Raw genomic sequence first — 20035 nt, forward strand, 5'->3', positions numbered from 1 at the left:
TTTTCAAAATCCAAAATATTGCCAAACAGGCGCTTTTGCATTTCGTTTCGAAACTAAATCATCCGCGATCGTCTTGTCTGTCGCACCTCACTCTTCTCGTCAGTCAGTTCGACTCACTCTCCTCACTGGATAAATTAAATCTAATCTGTGATGCTACTGTCGTTCGGCACGCTGCATTGAGCAGCCGCGTTCAGTTTTGAATTGTAGTGTCTGTTCTTTTACTGAACTAAATGATTTTTACTATTATAAAAAATCAAAACGACGATGGGGGTCGGTGACGTGGTGGGCAAGTGACGTAACCGGTGTTGAGACTTAACAACGGTATCACCGTCAGCACTGTCTATCGCGGCAAGCCTAGTGTCAGCAATGACTGATTATGAAAATATTTACATTAAAAATGATACATTATTTCTTTAAAGCTTTTTACATCAATTGCAATCTATATATTTATATTTCCATTAATGGCAAAATTAATGCATTAATGGAGTGACTTTGTGGTTTCAGGTTACATCGTTACACCAGTAGATGGCGAAAAGTGAATGTTGTTGAGCAAATCATTCATTCAACCGATTCGTTCGAAACACTGATTCATTAAGCAGCTAAACAAGTGACTGTGTTTATGAGCGAGTCATTGAATCATTTACTCAATTGACTCATTCAAAAACGCTGATTCATTCATGAACAAAACACCACCTACTGTGTGTTGCAGACTTAACAACGGTATCACCGTCAGCACTGTCTATCACGGCAAGCCTAGTGTCAGCAATGACTGATTATGAAAATATTTACATTAAAAATGATACATTATTTCTTTAAAGCTTTTTACATCAATTGCAATCTATATATTTATATTTCCATTAATGGCAAAATTAATGCATTAATGGAGTGACTTTGTGGTTTCAGGTTACATCGTTACACCAGTAGATGGCGAAAAGTGAATGTTGTTGAGCAAATCATTCATTCAACCGATTCGTTCGAAACACTGATTCATTAAGCAGCTAAACAAGTGACTGTGTTTATGAGCGAGTCATTGAATCATTTACTCAATTGACTCATTCAAAAACGCTGATTCATTCATGAACAAAACACCACCTACTGTGTGTTGCACAGAGACACACAGCGATGTTGAGGATTTGCTTGGAACTATTTACATTGGCAAAAACAAACAAGTAACTGTAAATATAGTGTAAGTTACTCAATATTAATTTGTTATTGTTAACTTATGGCACCGATTCGGCGGTAGGCTTGAGGTGAAACTGCTCGTACTCGGTAACAACAGTACACATGTTTGTTTCATATTGCTTAAATAATTGGCTGTAATCTTGGCTGTATTGACAAACTGCTAACTGTTTCATGAAAGGAGGTGCACGTAAAGCATACCTTCTGCTTGCAATGGAAACAGGGCCAGTGTAATCAAACTGAAATTATGTGTATCATGAGACAAACTTTAATATTGCCATAGAGACTAACAAACTAAAGAGGTGTTTCCTTTTAGGCTTAGGTAAACAGTTTAAAGAAAGGGGTCACAAGTAGACTTTTATAGCTTTGTGATGGCAGAAAGACTGGAGTCTTGTTTCCCTCTGAGGTGGCCCTCCTTAACAGTATATGATTACAATATAATCACTCACACAGAGCATAATTCAATAGTATTACGCTATAGCTATGGGGCTTTACGCAAATAAATGGCAGAGCCCTGACTGAATCCTTTATGAACCTCCAGTTAGTTTTTGAACCTCTCTGATAGTCCGAATGGTTTATAGCTACTTTCAGTCATTCTTTGCATGGAATTTTGGGACATTTCTGTGGTTAGTACACATTCTGCCCATAACAGACCCATTAAAGTCATTTATTTTGTCTTAATTATTAAATGGTCATATAAAATTCTTCTAAAAACTCGATGCTTGGGATTTTGTTGATGCTTTAATTCTTCACATTGCACTTCAGTGATGGTTTACGTTGTTTTTAGAAATTTTTCTTTAGATTGTTGATGTTTTTTGTTCATGCTTTTCACTTTTAATAGGTTTTCAGTTATACTTTTCGTAAAACTTTGTTAATGCTTTTCACTTGGTAGAATTTTGATGATGCTCTTCAATTTCAATTAATTTAATAGATATTTGTTGATACTTTAAACTTCTTTTTTTTTTTTTTGTAGGGTTTTGTCTATACTTTGTGCAATCCATATAGGACACTTTGTGATTCCCGTAGGTTTTTTGATCATGGTTTTGTTTTTTGTTTTTTTTTGGGGGGGGGGGTTATTACATTTTTTTTGGTAAAATTTCAATGATCTTTTTTGATGATGTTATATTTTTTGTTGCATTGCGATGATGCTTTTCAGTACATTTGCTTACCTTGTAAATACTGAAGGCTGTTGTAATACAGTAAACTCTAAGTCATTCGCTTCCCCCACCTAGAATCCCTGCCGGACCTGAGACTCGAACCCAAGTCCGACTCTCTAACCATTAGGCCACGACTGCTCCATTTCACATGGACTGTGAAATGGAAGCAATCTTTTTCTGTGAATTTGCCATTAAAGGGGCCATAGGGTGCTACATGCACTTTTACAAGTTGTTTGAACTGAAATGTGTGTTGGCAGTGTGTGTACACAATCACGCTATAATGATAAAAATCCACCCAGTGTTTTTTTTTTATCTACTAAAATCTTTACCCCTTTCTCAAATCGAGCCGATCTCAGATGCCTGTCTGTGTGACGTCACAAAAACAGGCCCCTCCCACGATAGTTTTATTGACAGTAGCGTTTCAGCACAGACTGGACTGGTGTCTTACTTTAGACCCGCCCTGAGTGAGCTGTCATCAGTCCGCCATTGTTTCACCGCCGGAGCAGATGTAGACAAGAATGACTCCTAAGTGATTGAGGTGTTCTGTTGTTGGTTGTAATAATGAACATAGCAGTCTTCATTTACTCCCGACATCTGAGCCGCTGAAGACGCAGTGGATTACGTTTGTTTCTGAAAGGAATGAACCCCCCGATCTACATAAATGTGTTTATGTTTGCGAGAATCATTCGTGATCCAGCTTCACCTACAGAAGTGAGTATAAGGTTTTTTAATGTATCTTTGCAAATCTCCTTTCCTAATGATGTGCTAATTAGCAAGTTTCACGATGAATGCGGCTAAAGTAAACAGTCCCTCAGTGAGCGGCTCGGAAGAGAGGGGTGGGGTCAGCAGAGCTCATTAACATTTAAAGGAAAATGCTACAAAATGGCTTGATCTGAAAAGAGCTGTTTTTGACAGGGTAAAAAAGGTGTTTTTTACACTAACATTGAGAAATTTTAACCAAACTATGTTACAGACTTTTCATTAAGACCTTAAAGAATCATATCAACTTGAAAATGGGCATCCGATGACCCCTTTAAGCTGCATCTTTTGTCCAAAGCATCATATAGTTTGTTAATCCAGTCCCCCTCGAGGTTAGCCTTAGGTTAAGTATCTTATAAAGACTCAATGGTGATAGTTTACAGATCATACCTTGGTGGATTTGAACTTGCAACCTTTGGGGTCCTGAGCTTTAACCACTAGGCAACAGCACCCCCTGCACCTGGATGTTTTTACAACACTCTTCTTATACTGTTCAGAGGTCTTTGTTCCTTGGTGAAGAAAGGACATGCTTTACTTGCAGTTCCCCACATTCTGCTCCTCGTGTGAGAGTCAGATGTGGAGAGGGGGAAAACGGAGGCGGGATTGTGGGGTTCTGCTGGAATGGGGTCAGTCAGACGTGGCAGAGTGGGTTCAGTGTGACGTCGAACCAGCTAATCTTGTTTACACAAGACTCAGGGCTCTGTGGAGGAGTGGAGGGGCCATACGGAGAGAGAGGCGTGTGGAACAGATGGGAGTTTTAGGGGAGGAGGGATAGTTTTAGTCTGAGAGGAATGGCCATGTTGGCGTATGTATGTGTGGTGTATGAATGGAATGGGCTTAAATAGGTCAGTGTGGTTTGTAAAAGTAATTTTTTAATGATGTTTAATGAATGCAGTTTAAAATAAGTATGTAATTATTGTAAAAATAATACTTTTTCCACAAATGTTGAACTGTGAAAACTATAAATAATAGAAAAGCTGTTTTTTTTGTGTGTGTGTGTATGGGTCAAAGATGAAAAGGGGTTTTTAAGTATTAAAAGTTTAATGCAGCTTTTTTTCCCGTACATTAGAATGTGTCCTTTTTTTCTTCTTCTAAGCAACAAATAAAGACACTTATTATTACTATGATTTACTTAAAAAATGTCATTCAGTGGAACAATAGTTTGTATATCAAAAAAATCTTTTCAAGCATATTTAGAACAAGATTCATTGGATGACATTAAAATATTATTTAAAGGGGCAATAGGTGATTGTCTTCAGAAACATTTTTTGTTATGCTTGTTGAAAGTCTCTTCACATCCCCATAGCAATCATTAAGTTAAGTCAGGGGTGCCCAACCCTGCTCCTGGTGATCGACTGTCCTGCAAAGTTTAGCTCCAACTCTAATCAAACACACCTGCCTTTAATTTTTAAGTGATACTGAAGACCTTAATTAGTTGCTTCAGGTGTGTTTGATTAGGGTTGGAGCTGAGCTTTGCAGGACAGTCGATCGCCAAGAGCAGGGTTGGGCACCCCTGAGTTAAGTGGTCTAAATGTATTTATCTGTATTTATATATTCTGTGGAAGGTGTAGGACGATGTTCGTCCAATCAAAACGCTCGGTCCGAGTGTTTTAATTGACTTTCCTACCTGCCTGTCAACATATGAATCTGCATACCTCTGTGCACCCGGTTCGCGCAGACAGGATACGTCATCAGCGCATACACGCACGCTGTGCAGACAGAGCGAGAATGGCAGACAAACATCAACAACCCGATCTTCCTTCCTGGTATTGTAGTACTTTTAAAGTAACTTACCGGTCAATGACACAAGATGTAGCCCAGCGGTTCCCAATTCCAGTCCTCACGATTCAGATAACCAGCTCGTTAGAAGTGAGCTACGTGCATGAACTGTGTTCCGATCCATATGATCGCTACACAGTGTTCATTGCTCCCTCCTCCCTGAGCGGGGGAAATCCGTTAAAGTTTACTTCACTTCGGAACATGGGCTGGAATTGGGAATCGCTGATGTAGCCTATTGTAGTAATGTTGTCTCTGGTATTCTGGTCTGTGAGCGTAAATGCGTTCAGGGGGTGTGGCTTTGGACGGTGATTGCAGGGAGGGTGGGATGTTCGCTTTCGCTTTCAGTGCTAAAGTTAGCATTTTCCAAGATCTCCTACTGCACCTTTAAGGATCAGAGTGCAGCCCCCCAGAAACTAAATAATTGTTATAAATCTTTACCAATCTTAATTGCTACTATCTTTCAAACCACTAGGTTTTAGCCATTTATCAGCAATAAGTTTTTAATCACCAAAATATAATACAATTTTTCATGATCACTTTTTCGGTTGCACTTTATTTTACAATACGTGCACTTACCTGTTCTTACAGTGTACTTACTCAAGAAAGTACTTGATAAAATAAGGTAGCCACATGGGTTAAGATTAGGTTTAGGGGTAGGTTCAGGGTTAGTGCCTAGTTATTAACCAGTTATTGTAATTACAAATACATAGTATGTTCAGTACAGGCGGAACAGGACTGTAAAATGACATGCTAGTAGCATGTGCTACCACTTTTTCTTTTACATATTTTAATAAGTACAGGTCAGAATAAGTATGTTTGTTTAATTTTTACATGTAAATATATCTGTTACGCTGAGAGATGATGGAACATTATTCCACCCATTTTATTTTCATAAGTTATTTGCAAAATTTAAGTAAACACTTTACTTTGCATTTAATATACTTTCAATATATATAATCACTTTGTTAAAATTTATGTTGATGTGGAAACCAAAATGGGATGTGTATGTATGTATGTATGTATGTATGTATGTATGTATGTGTGTGTATTAAATGAAAATGAAAATGAAATATAAACAAATTGAACTATTTACATGTAGAGATATTCTAAAAAAACTAAACTAATTAAAATGACAAAAGCACATAACTAAATTACTAACAATTAAACTGAAATTAAAACGAAAAAACAAAAAATGAAAGCTAATTCAGAACAAAAAAACTATAAAGGTATATAAACAGTACTTAAAAAATACTGGTCTGGGTCTGGAACCAGGCTAAAACAATAAAATCTATACACAAGGTAAAATAATTATGAAAAATGAATGATGACAGCACAATACTTTAATTTAAGACCTTTAACTTTTAAAAAGATGTTCTAAAGTGTTAATGAGATCTTTGTATGGTAAAAAGAAAATAAGTTTTTATTTATTTATTTAATTATTCCTGGAATAAAAATCAACCCCACCAGAAGCTTTTAAATGACATGTGAATCTAAAATATGCGTGTTAGAGAATGTACAAATGGTCAACATTGTGTCATATCAGTCAGAAAAGCAGTTCGGGCTTTTTTTTTTTTTAAGCTAACTTAGTTGTTATTCTTGGCTGAATAACTCTAGAAGGTTTTAAAAGCCCTTTAAAATGAAATATGTACACAGTTTGGATTAAATGAAAGTATAGTTAAATGTTTTAATTAGCATTGGGTTTTGCTTTGGTACTGAAATCGGTACCGAGAACTGTGGATTTTCACTGGTATTGGTACCGAATACTGAAATTTTGGTACCGTGACAACACTAATGGAAATACTATAGCATGGGTGAAACACAACTCCTTCCACACAAGGGTAAGAAAGACATAGACATTTCCTGTAATGGAGGGAGGTCGAATGTTTGGGGTCAGGAAAGTGATGTAAATAACGGAGAGAGAAACCAAAACAGTCATTCGAACACCACTGACCTGAACTTAATCGCTGGTGTGTGTGAGCGATGCTGTGTGTGTCTATTTATCATGGACAGGGGTTGAGAGATTGAGTAAATGCTCATAGCAGTGAGTGTTTCAGTGTGAAGGAAGGGTCAGAAAGGTGGGAAGGTAACATCTGTCAGATGTGCTTCGCTAAAGGGATGGATCTGTTCACGGGGTGTGGAGCATTTGTTAATGATTTGACCTCCAAGGCCCTTGAGTCAGTTTAATTCAAACTCCATGAAGTTTTTGTTGCAAAGGACAGTGTTGACCTCAAGATCAACCCTGAACTGGAAAGTACAGGTTCATCAGACTCAACAAAAACATTTCATGAAATTCATGTTATGATATACCAATTACAAAACCAAAGCTATATTCAATAGTATCTAAAATGCTATTAAAACAACTCTTATATTTAATTATTAAGGTTAATATAAGTACTAAAAAAATGCAATGGCATATAGCATATGTTTTACCTGCTTCAAGTTTTTCCAAGTAATTTTTGAAGTGAACAGTCAGAAATAAAGATCATGAGTGATTTAAAATACATTTTTCCTCATTAATACTGTTGTTTAATTAATAATACAATCACACTAGAGTATTTTTGTACCATTAGTTTTACTGTTTAGACATTGCACAAGTACTGAAATGAGTCACTGTCCAACAAATGCTTATATATTATTCATTTTTAATTGCATTATTTTTAATGTCATCTTGGTATCAAAGTACTGGTACTTTTGACATATATACTTACCAAATTATAGTTGTGTATAGTTGTAATTTTCTCCAATAAAATGTATGTTTAATATTTAATGCTAATATTTATTGATGCTAATTTAGCATAGATGTAGAGGATTTGGAACTTAGATCTGATATGGTTTTAGTGATCAATGCTCCTTTGAAGCCAAAAAAGGGACGATGATATTACCATGGCATTTGTTTGACATATTTGTGAGTGATTCACCAGTTCGCCAGTAAAGCTGGTGCCACTCTTCAGCGCTCAGATCAGAGTTTGGTGGGAAACAATCCCTATGAGTATGAAAGGCTAACAACTGCGCGGATCAAATTAGCCGTTTTTATTTGTTGTGTTAACGTTCAGCTCACAATCACATAGGAGGGAAGAAATGTCAGGAATGAATGGATTAGGAGACAGAGGTGTTGAATAGAATGGAAGGGTGGAGGGATATTGGCCGAGGTTTGTCCTGTGGGGTAAAAATATAGCATTGTTTACAGAGGTTAAATTACACCTCATTTTTTGGTGTCATGCGTGCCTTTGTGGGGAGTCCATTGAAGTGTTGAAAATAAATAAGTTATAGAAACAAAGTAATTGTTCCCGTCAGCTGAGACGTCTCCCCAGTGCCTTCTCATATTTTTACCCATAGTGATGTGACATTTAATTTCCTGATGGAGATAGGTGCGTTGGTTTGTGTGTGCGTGTGTGATAACAGAGAAGATATTAGGAAACTCTGCTGTGACCTCACACCCTTAAACTTAGACATACTTGCTTTCCAGGCAATAGATTTGTCAGAGCAGACACACACACACACACACAGTCACAGTTTTTCAACACCATGTGATGCTTTATGGGTATTGTAACCAGATGGTGCCTTGCTTAATAACTCTTAAGTTGTCTGTTCACTGCACTATTTGCCATTTATCCGGTATGGGGTATTTGGCAAATCCAGTTAAGATGCTGGTGAGATGTGTTAGGCAGCGGGGTATTGAGAAAAAAGAAAAAGCCTTTTGCAGAAAGATTTTGCATCACGTAAATAAAGCCTATTTGTAAGAAAACATAATAAATATACATATTTAAGTGACATCATAATAGTATGATGCACTAAATTGAATTTATATTGGTTTTAATAAAAAAGAAAGAACATAATTGACAGCAAGATATTCATTCATGTTACAGTAATGAGCGAGACATTTATTCACATTACAGTAATGGACATTTTTCAATGGAAATAAAATAAAGTTAAAATAATAAAAGTGCTTGATGAAAAACAATTTCACATCACAAATTTATTAAATGGTCCAAAAATGGCCTTCATTTTCTATAAAGTATGTAATTTCTTATATTTGTATCAAATTATTTAAAGATTCCTATCATTAGGAAATTGCTTTAGGAATAACGTTAATTTCAAAGCTAATGCTAATGGTCTGTGCACAAGTCAGAGATTTGAAGGAAGTGAGCTGTACTGCAGTGCATATAAATTGTTACTTTTGGCTGGGTTTTGCCGCTTTGATGAAAACATGGAGTGCTGGCTGTTGTGTCTTTTTCCACTCTTTTCTGACTAACATTTATACTCCTTTTTCCCTCTGTTTTCCCTCTCTCCTCTCTTTTCCGCTGCCCTCAGTTTGGATGTATGGCCTTCAGGACAGTCCAACAAAGTCTGAGGCCTCAGGTAGATATGCGATATACGTGTGTGCATGTCACTTTTCCTTTTGCAACTCTTCAATGTGGTCATTTTCTAGTTTTTACAAGTACAGTTCCTAAAAGAGTTCCTTGCCCAGGGTCCAAAATGAACACTCGTCAAGCGCCAAATCAAAATTAGTCAAATGCTATTAATCACCATTTGGCTGGTAACTTCATTAGGAACTGTAACATAATACACAGATTTAATCGTGTTATTACAGTGAGCCTGACGTAAGCAATCCAGAAATTACATTTTGAAATTAATATAAAGATAAATATGGCTTCTAATTTGGGACAATTCAGTAAGCAAGTGGTGTGTGGATGGGCATGACTATGGGAATTCAACTTGCTAAAGAGTCATAAAATGTTCTCCTAAGACATTTACATAAGGATGTAAAAACCTCTTCAGTTTTGATTCCAAAACTGGAACTTTGTTTTTAAGAGCAAGAGCTCATTTAGCAGATCTTAGAGGTCTGCAGGTTTACTTGTGGCTTATATAGTTTATGCTAGAAGACGAAATATTTAGGATAGGTGTTGTAAGGCCAGCAGCGAAGAGGAAGACATTCAGTGTGAAAACGGAGGATGTAAAACATGACATGAGAGCTTGTGGTGTCCCCTCAGTGCTCTCCCGGGAAGTCTTACAGATGACTGCCTGCAAATAAACATTTCAGAAAAGAATGCGCTCTGTTTTCAGAAATAAATGCTGACGCTCACAGAACTACAGCCCATGTGGAGTGTGTTTTCACCATGATCATCACACACACCCTACATATTTGGGCAATTTCCTGCAAAATAAAGAAAACACACTCATTATGTAACACATATCATTTGCTTGTGCATGTGCTTTCTAAAAACATTTCATAATCCGGCTTAAGAATGGTGGTTTCTAACTTTTCCCAGCTGGTCATTAGATGTCATTAGTAAGCTTGTTTATTGCTAGTCAAAAATAGGGTGACCAGACGTCTTAATTTTCCGGGACAGTCCCGGTTTTTGGTGTCCTGTCCCCGACTGGAGCTGTCCCCGGAAATGTCCGGGTTTTACACCATGTTTAGGACAAGAGCAGAGTGCTATTATCATCAATTATCAAAAGAAACACCGTTATTGGTTTCAAGGTAGTCACATACTAACTATATACATGTTAAAACAAAGTAATACTGTTTGTGTGCACTTTATAACAAGACATGATAAGGTTGCGGGATTGTTTGCACACAGCATTAAACATTCCTCAAACACAATTCCGATATGAATAATGTAAAAAAACAATTTGCAGAAAGCACACACTTGAGCCTAAAATGCAAAATAATAAGCCTGATTGGGGATTGTAAAGATCCAAAAGCATAAATATAAAATAATAGTAAACATAAGAATAAATGGATGCAAAGTTTGGAATTAGCACTGTGTTCCTTGTGATGTTGTGGTGACTGTCAGATTGAAGTGAAATATTTCTGCGATTGGCACAAACACCGTTAAAATGTCAGAATTATATTTCACAGTTCACTTCAGCACAGCTGCAAGCATTCAGTTGAGCAATACAGTATGTTGTCATGTTAGCATGTAATGTCGCCATGAAGTGTGAGGCAGCGCTAATTAGCTTGTTCCATACCGATGGTGATAGTGACAAGATACAGAACTACTGTCTCGCTTCTCACAGCACTGAGCGTCTGCACTCAAAGGATTCTCCAGTAATCCTGATTTAAAAGCCCATAGTGTTAAAACACATTGCGCTAGCAACACAGATACGCTGTTGGCATCATGACAGCTTAATGTTGACTGAATACAAGACCAGATTTTATGTTAATTTAGTTTTGTACAAAACATCATTATTTGGTTCAATAATTTTAATTGGGACAGTGACAACCTCAAATGCCAGTATCAAAGTATATTCTTATACCATGGTATTCACAAACATTAGGCACATAATCCATGGTTCGTTTCCAAACAAGACATGTTAACACCATAGTAAATGCTTATATGTGCTTGCATGAGGTACAGCAAATGCACCCACCATCTCTTTGGATAAATTGTTAAAAAATGATACATTTTATGTTTCTGTAAGTAAATTTGAAATATTTCCTATTTAAAGCCTCTAGTTTTCAGAAGACCACACTATGTGAAAAACAGGGAGAACACAACCACACGATGCTGGAAGTTCAAGCGCAAATAAGAAACTACAAAAATAGTTCTCAGAAGTACAAATACACCATTTGAAGTTTTAGTAACTATGCAGAAAGTCAATATATATATATATATATATAAATAGGAATTCACCTTGTGTTTTACAGAATAAAGTAAGTCATACAGGTTTAGGACAACATAAGGCTGAGTAAATAATTATAGAATTTTCTAATGATCTCTTTAAGTCATTGATGAAGAAGAACTGGTTAAAGAGATTGTGAGAGGAAATACAAAAAGAAAGAGAGAAGGATAGAGAAAGAGAGCGTGGCTTAACCCCAGTTGAAATGCTTTCTTTTTGCGTTTTACATAAACACAGCTTCTCTCTCTTTACTCGGCCCACTCATATGTTTCTATTTAAGGCTTGGAGAGCAGTCTACCCTGATTGGCGTTTTTCTCTCTCCCCATTTCAGCCAGATGGGAGGAGGGACGGAGAGAGAGAGAGAGTTTGAAAAATGAGAAAGGGAGGGCAGAAGAGAGAGAGGGAGGGAGGCCTGTTCTTGCTCGTCTGTTGAAGAAAAACTTTCTCTCCCTCCACTCGCAAGTCACATCCCCTACTGTAAACAGCTCTCTCCCAGCCTCTTTTCCCTTCCTTACATTCCTCCCTGCTTCCTCCCAAAAACCTTCACTGTATTATGGAGACCCAGCATCACCAAGACCCTATCGAGCTCTCGAGTCCCTGAATGAAGTCTACCTCGCCTTGTTTTTGTGTAATCTGCCTTTCCCCCCATTCAAATGCGCGTCCAGCGAGGACGAAGGTTCGTCTAAATGGCCCGTCATTGCGGAGCATGCACAGTCAGCAGGAGTTTGATTTGCACTAGGCTGCGGAGTGCGGATGGCGGTGTACAGGGGTCAAGCTGGAGGTCGCTGGCAGAGCAGGGTTGGCGGGGGAAGTGCGGGGATGGCGGGACGGTGGCTGACAGCCTGTTTCTTCCCTTCGCCGGCAGGACCGGACAGCAGTGAGCCCATGGTGCTGGAGCAGTACGTGGTGGTGGCCAACTACGAGCGGCAGGAGAACTCGGAGATCGGCCTGAAGGCTGGAGAGACGGTGGATGTAATCGAGAAGAGCGAAAGCGGTGAGTCCTTCGCACACACTAGAGCTAATTGGCTTACCACGTGGATTTTATTGGTGAAAGCTTGTGTATACACAGACACAGAGTCACCTGCACACATGAATGCTTTCAGATGCTCAATGATCAAAATGTCAAGTGGGTCTTGTTTTTTGCCTCCACGTCTTTTCTGATACATTCCTCCTCTTTGATGTATAACTCCTCCTTTGGTCTTTGTCCTTAATATCCCCTGGTTTCTTCTTCTGACATCCCCCTCTCCCTGTAAATCCACAGTTTTGTTCTTGGCTCCACCTGGAGGTGTCATATGGCCAGTTATCTTGGCGGTTGGTCGGCCTGAACCCCCTATAGATCTCTAGGATGGAGGCCAGACTGATCTGGAATGTCTGTGAGATAGGCATGAGAAGTCTGGGGGTTGAAACGTGTGCTAATGGATCAGGGTCACACCGATAAGAGTTCATGCAGAATGCAGAGACTGACAACAGCAATGGAAAGTGTAGAAAGAAATCCTTGATTGTTGTTTTTATCCCTTTAGTTACTGTTTTCCCAGATAAATGTTCTTGCTAATGCTGTAAATGTTCAAACTTAGTGCAAACTGTTCATGGTAGCGTTTCTCGTAGCCTTGTACAGAAGACATTGAACATTGACTCTTCCAATTAACTATTTCTGCATGGTTGCCAAACATTTGAACGTAGTGTTGTTTGCACATCCAGAGAGCTAGCAATGATAAAAAACAGGCTCTTAAAAACTAGCATCTTACTGTTGTGAGTAATCATTTGATCTTTTCCCTTAAATCATACGGAAGAGGGTGGGGAGGATTAGGAGGAGTTGTCAAGAGTTATCCAGTAAACCCATTTGAACTTAATAACATCATCGAGTAAGACCAACTCAAAGAGGGCTTGACCTTCTGGTTTCAAACATAATGCTTTGTCTAGTCTAGACTCCGTCTCATGGGCGTTCTCTATGAGACACTTTATTTTGAAGTTTGTTTGCTGCCTGTTCTATTGACTTTTGTTGTTTTCATGCTGTAAATTCAGACAAGTGTTTACTTTGTAGATTTTTTTTTATGCAATGACAACAAATTGGCCAGTTTTTCAGAATATCTAGAGGAAACATTCTTGCTTTTCCTTTGGATGAATACTCAGAGCTAGAATACATTATGACCATCATAGAGTAAAGAGGGTAATGCATTACAAATAATGCAAGGCTACGTAATCAGATTACTTTTTCAAGTAACTAGTAGCTCATTGCTAATAAATAATGAATAAGTAACGCAAGTTACATTGTTTTCACATTTATTCACTGACTGTACCTCTGTCCTCGTGTTGAGAGAAATTGCGAGTAAGGATGAGGCACTTCCTTTAGCCTAAGGCTTATCAATTTCACTTTTGGTGTGAAAAAACCTTTAAAAATATAACAATATAAATATAACTTTTGGGTTTTTTGTTATTAAAAAACAAATAAGCAAGCCCAGCCCAGCCCAGGTGACAAAAAGTAACGAAAAAGGCTGGTCCTCTTTTGAAGAAGCCCTGGCCTACGCCAAAAAAAAAGGGCCGCAGGTGGCTTCCACAGGACACTGGAAGGGGCAGTAGCTACACGTTTGAGGTGTATGATGTGGATGAATAAATGTATTCTGGAGTGTATAGTATTCTGACATCATTATTGGCCCACGTTGGTGTTTAGAACATTTGGTGTTAATCACTTAGCGCTCTATCAAAAGACCTGCTTCTGTATTATTATGATGTCAGAGTTGGATTATTGCTGACTTATGACATCACACTGTTATGAACAGCTTGCCAGCAATACTCTGTTACCTTGGCAACAGGCTCAGAAGAATCTGTGTTTCAGCTGGAGAACCGTTTTGAATTTTCATCCATTGGCGTTCACTTATGTCGGCTTTACATTTTTATGTGAGTGTGCCAAATATAGGATTTTAATTCCAAAACCCAAATGATTTACCCAAATTAACTACTCATGAACGTTGAATGGGCCTCTCTTGGTATATCACTCATTTTCTTTGTCAATCTTTTTTGCTGCTTTGTTTCTAAAGTTCATCTTTGAGTTATAGTGGAAATGTGAAGAAACACATAATAATCCACATTTCAAAAACAAATCATAGTGCTGCTGACACTACATTTAACAAATTCAGCACTTATTCAGACACATGAAGGAGGAACCAAAAGACATACATTTAACTGATGAGGTTATTTTGGCCCAAAACACACAAGCACACACATATTAGCTCATAAAACATATCATGTTAGCTGCTAAGAAGATGTTAGACCCATCCAACCTACCTCAAGTTGGACTGTGCATACAAATAAAACCATGTCCACCCGTTTTGATATTTATGATAGTGTCAGGTCTAATTGATCGCAAATGGTACACAGGAAGTGCACAGAATTCATAAACACATCGCCTAAAACTAAATAACACCAGAGAGAGTGTGTTTGTGAGCATGACTGGAGCCAAAACATTGCCTCCCATCAGATTAGTGAAAACCAAATGTTTGTGCATTAGTGTTTGTTTGCAAAGCATGGAGGCATCATTTTATTTTTGTAAATATAGTCTTTCTATAAAAAAGAAAGGATCATTAGAGCTCAGTATTTGACACTGTATTAGGTAAAAAAAATAATATTTTATGTTTTTTTTCTTCTGTTGTGTCTGTAGGCTGGTGGTTTGTCAGCACAGCTGAAGAACAAGGCTGGGTTCCTGCCACATACCTGGACTCTCAGAGCGGCACCAGAGATGATCTGGACCTGGGAACATCTAGATCTGGAGAAGGTAGGACACACTAAATAAACTCTCTCTCACACTTTCCTTTTGAACATGTGCACAAACACTCTTATACCCCAAGAAATCTTGACCAGTTGAACACAAGTATAAGGTGATCTGTTTCACATTCACTGAACGATCAACACCTAGAACCCGAAATATCCATAATGGATATTATATCCCAAATATTCCTTGAGCAACTTCCACTTGTTTATGAGAAAGGGGTGAGGGCTTTGGGATTGTGAGAGATCATCGATTGCAGAAGGAGAAATGACGGAAAGAAGGAAGGCTCTCTTCTCCTTAATGAAAGTGTGGTTATTATTTCTTTGAATCTATACATAATAAATAATAGTGTGGCATACCTGAACACCACATTGAATCTGAATGCTTCTTCAACTATGGGAACTTTTGGCCGTGTGAACTTTAGATAGAAATTTATTTATTTATTCGAATTTTGTATTAACTAATTTAGTTGTTAGCTTTTTTCTGACAGTGTTTATTTATTTGTATGAGTCTTTTAATGAATTAATTTGTTAGTTTTTTCTAAAAGTATTTATTTATTTAATGAAAATTCCCACCAAGTTTTAGTATTGTATTTCTTAGCATTAAATGGTTAAAATGACAGTGGTCTTAAACATTTCGTAATGAAATGGCCTGCTTCATAGCTAGCATTTTATATATCATAAACACACTAAATGAAGTACTATTTTCTAAATTTTTCAAATCATTGAATGAATGAATCGATGAAATGAAACGAAACATTTACATGGTTGAATCATTCACCATAAGATCCATAACATGTATTTGCAAAATAGATATGGTGAATTTACATTCATGTCAACTTCAGTAAAATCAACACTTGGAACATAAATTGTCAGAAGTTGAAGAAACACCCATTTATTTCACATTATTAAACACACATAAAGAACCGTCACATTATAAATATGTCCTCCTCTAATGTCTATCATCTGCTGCCATCAGCATTTCCTGGGTTGAGTTTCCTGTCTCAGCCAACAACATTTTTAGCTGCGTCTTGAAATGTATTCCGCTGAAAGACTCAATGTGTAAGATTAGGAGATAAAGCTTTTGCCACCATCTTTGTCTGAGATAGATCGATACATCCTCACACATGCACACAATTTATTGATCCCCAAGGGTTAATTTACCTTCCCGTGTGGCCACAACGGCTTCATTTCTGGATGTAGCTGCAGTTTTTTTTTTCAGGCTGAACTTTATTTGAACTAGACCATCTTTAGTTCAACTTTGTTTTTTTTGTTTTTTTAATTTAATCTATGGAGTTGATAAGTGGTAAAAACCTTTGTAAAATACTGTATATGAAGTTTCCATTCTGTAACACAATAAAAATTTAAAACACCATACATTTTTTAGACTTTACCATCACACAGTTTAACGTGCGCCACTACAATCTAATAACACGTGTAATATTAAAGTCCTCCTTTGCTTTGCCATCATTGTTCAAGCCAAGAACCCCCTCCTAACCAATCACACAACTCTTTTTTTTCATGTAATAATGTCTTCATTACACTAATACCAGTGTTCCTCTTGAGTTGTTGAGTTTGTCATGTCTCTGTTCTCTTTCCGCTGTCTTCATTCATCCGTGTCAGTTACTAAGAGACGTAAAGCTCATCTGAAGAGGCTTGACCGGAGATGGACGCTAGGGGGAATAGTCAACCGCCAACAGAGTCGAGGTGAACGCACATGCAATCACGCCTGCCTGCATAGACTGATCACATGCAAGCACTCACGTGTGTGACCAATCTGCATGGTGCGTTTGTGTGTTTGTGCAGGTTTACACAGTGATTAGCTTCAAAACGCACACAAATACACTCTTTAGAAACCTAAACTCTCTTTCTGGATCCAACTTCAGGATCTGGCTCCCAAAGCATGCTGGGTGGCCTGTTTCATATGCAAGTCATCATAAAATCTTTATTATACTTGGCTTTATGTCTCTGCTTGTGATTATATGTGCATGAATGTAAAAGGAGATAATTAAGTGTGTTTTTAGATGAAGAAAACGGGTTTAAAAGGAAGCCAATTAGTTATTTTTAAGATGACTGGTTTAGAACAATATAGTAATTGTGAAATATTGTAGTCCGATATCTAGATTAGAAATTTCATGTATGGCATTAGAGTACAGAGTTCCAGAATCTTGTTCTTAAAGGGGTCATATGATGCGATTTCATTTTTTCCTTTCTCTTTGGAGTGTTACAAGCTCTTGGTGCATAAAGAAGATCTGTAAATTTGCAAAGAGTCTGGTTTATGCTAGTTAGTACTGATTTGGTGCTGGTTTAGCTGGTGGACCAGAAATTAATGTCAGCCAGCTTGATCTTTATACTTTTATTCTAAAGCCTACTGACTAAGTAACTTTTGCCAGTTAAGACAATTTAAAGAGATAGTACACCCAAAAATCTAAATTCGGTCAGGATGTCTCCCTCATGCCATTCTAAACCCGAATGGCATTCAGAGCACCAGCAAAATCTTGAAGAATGTTTTTGTCAATACAACATAAGTCAATGAGGACCCATGTTGTTTGGACCCCCACTGACTTCCATTGAATAGACAGAAACATTATTTAAAATCTTTGTTGGTGTTCTGCCAAAGATAGAATAGTGTTGAATTCGGAATGCTGAATTCAGCTGAATTTAGTCAGATCTGGCATCCTGCAGTTTGGCTACATGTCAAATAATTGATATAAACAGTGCATAAACTCTAAACTCGAGGTAGAGGATGAGTTGAATCATGCATGAGGTTTGACCTTTCAAAATCACAGTGTTTGATTCTAAACACCCAGACCTCAAATGAGGATTAATGTCTAGACCTTTGGTGGAAATGTGTGTTTGTATGGTGAGGAGTCTCCTTGGAGATCCGCCGTTTCATGTTGAGTCATGGAATGGACCTCCAAGCTTTAGAGTTGTAATTCCCGCAGTTTTCCGTCTGTGTACTCTTGGAGTGTGCTAACATGCTATGGACACCATGAACATGGCGCTAGAGCATGCTGGATCTGGAATTGGTGGAAGCACATGCTAAGAGCTTTTCCATGCTGTGTTGGCAGGTGGATGAATGGGACTGGGTGAAAATATGTAATCCCTGATCTTATGGGATGAGTTATGTTAAGTTTAATAAGTCTGTTCAAATGTCTGTCCTTCAGAAACCACCACCACTAATAACCCTGTTAACTGGTATTTTGGATGAAATCGTGGTCAAATTTTACATGGATTGTTTTTCTCTTCTCTTTTGATAGGGACTTTGATAGGGATTTGGAGAAAAAATCTGGTTTCAGATTAAATGTGACACTGTTACAGTAACTCGGTGGCTGCCTTTTCCTCATTATTTTCCCTTACTTTGTTCTGCATCATAGGAGAAGTTGTTGGAAACTCACAGTGGAAAGTGTGGAAGTAGGTCATTGGCTCGCTGTGTGTGACTGCATTTAATCCTGTTATTTTTTTTACTGTATACATACTAATGAGTCGGAGAGCACCACGGATGATCCGGAGACAAAGAGCAGCCAGTGGTTTCAGAGGGAACGTTTCTTCATAAACACAAATTGCAACCTTCAAAACAGGTCAGAGGTAGTGACTGATTCAGAGAGGTTGCTTGAAAGACACTAATGATCTTGGATAAAAAAAAACACATTTTGTAACGCAATGGTTTCAAAACTGCAGAGCCATTGGATCCTCAGTTGCAACTAAGCAAGTTCTTACAAAATACATTTGAGTCTTGATAAAAATTCTGTTGTTTACTCAACCTAATGCTCCAAACCAGTATTATTTCATTTAAAATTTTTAGGTATTGCGCTTCCATATTCCACAGAAAGAGATGTTAGGCAATATTGCTCTTTTCCATAAAGTGAATGGGGACCAGGAGCTGTGAAGCTCCAGAAATAACAAAAATACACCATGAAAGCACCATCAAAGTCATGATGTTGAATATTTTATAAGTGGATAATGACTTAAATTTCTGTCTTTTCCTCAGGCAGTATTATCGTATGGCTGAAGTACACTCGGAATATAGCACAAAAAGTTGCATGGTCCTTTTTGTCATTTTTGGAGCTTGAAATAACATGGTCTCCATTAACTTTCAATCAGCCACATTAGCATATTTTTTCTAAACTTCTCCTTTTCTGTTATATGGAAAAATGACAGTTGTCAAGGGTTCAGAAAGATAAAAGGGTGAGTAAATGAAGAATTTTCATTTTTGGGTGAAGTGTTAAGAAAGCGTAGAAATCAGCAGCGGGAACAGCTCAGATTTAGACAGAGCCTGCAGGATCCAGTAAGGCATTTGGTTAGCTTGCATGAAATAAAGCAAGCAAGTTTCGGAAAGATCAATATAATAGCTAGAATGATCTGTGTCTGTAATCTCTCTCTCTCTCTCTCTTTGAACTATTTTGAACATATCGCTGTGGTTTATAGGTCACAGAGGCTGAGGGAGAAAATGCCTTTGTTGGCACGTGCTCCACAAGTGCATGCAAAACTGAAGTAGTGTGTTCTGGACCCAACTGACTTTTTCCACCATCCAGAATAGTCCTCCATGAAAATACTGCTGACTGGTGGAAAATGTGTTTTTGAGGCATTTATTTTTTATTTTTTTTGTCTCTTACATTTTTACCCTGACATCTCTCACTCCTGTTTGTCTTTATCTATCCACACTATGACTTTCTTCTGTGGAACTCAAAAGGGGATGCCTGTGATCAGTTCTTCAAAATCTTATGTTTAAAAACGTCTCAGGTTACATATGTAACCCTAGTTCCTCGAGGGAA

At 37.7% G+C, this 20035-nt stretch overlaps 1 protein-coding gene across 1 annotated transcript in view; it reads left to right on the top strand.

Moving 5' to 3' along the window:
- Positions 1–16967, top strand: part of LOC107572936 (SH3 and PX domain-containing protein 2A-like) — a gene marked incomplete at its 3' end in the record, with an annotated part of 83304 nt that extends 66337 nt beyond the window's left edge. The window contains exons 7-9 of the mRNA XM_016259377.1: positions 12364–12492; positions 15154–15267; positions 16884–16967. Of these exons, the coding sequence (XP_016114863.1) occupies positions 12364–12492; positions 15154–15267; positions 16884–16967 (327 nt within the window). The remainder of the gene's footprint in view (positions 1–12363; positions 12493–15153; positions 15268–16883) is intronic.
- Positions 16968–20035: the final 3068 nt, after the last annotated feature.

The sequence above is a fragment of the Sinocyclocheilus grahami genome, unplaced genomic scaffold, assembly GCF_001515645.1.
Source record: "Sinocyclocheilus grahami isolate Dianchi unplaced genomic scaffold, SAMN03320097.WGS_v1.1 scaffold1836.1, whole genome shotgun sequence".
Taxonomy (NCBI): Eukaryota; Metazoa; Chordata; class Actinopteri; order Cypriniformes; family Cyprinidae; genus Sinocyclocheilus; species Sinocyclocheilus grahami.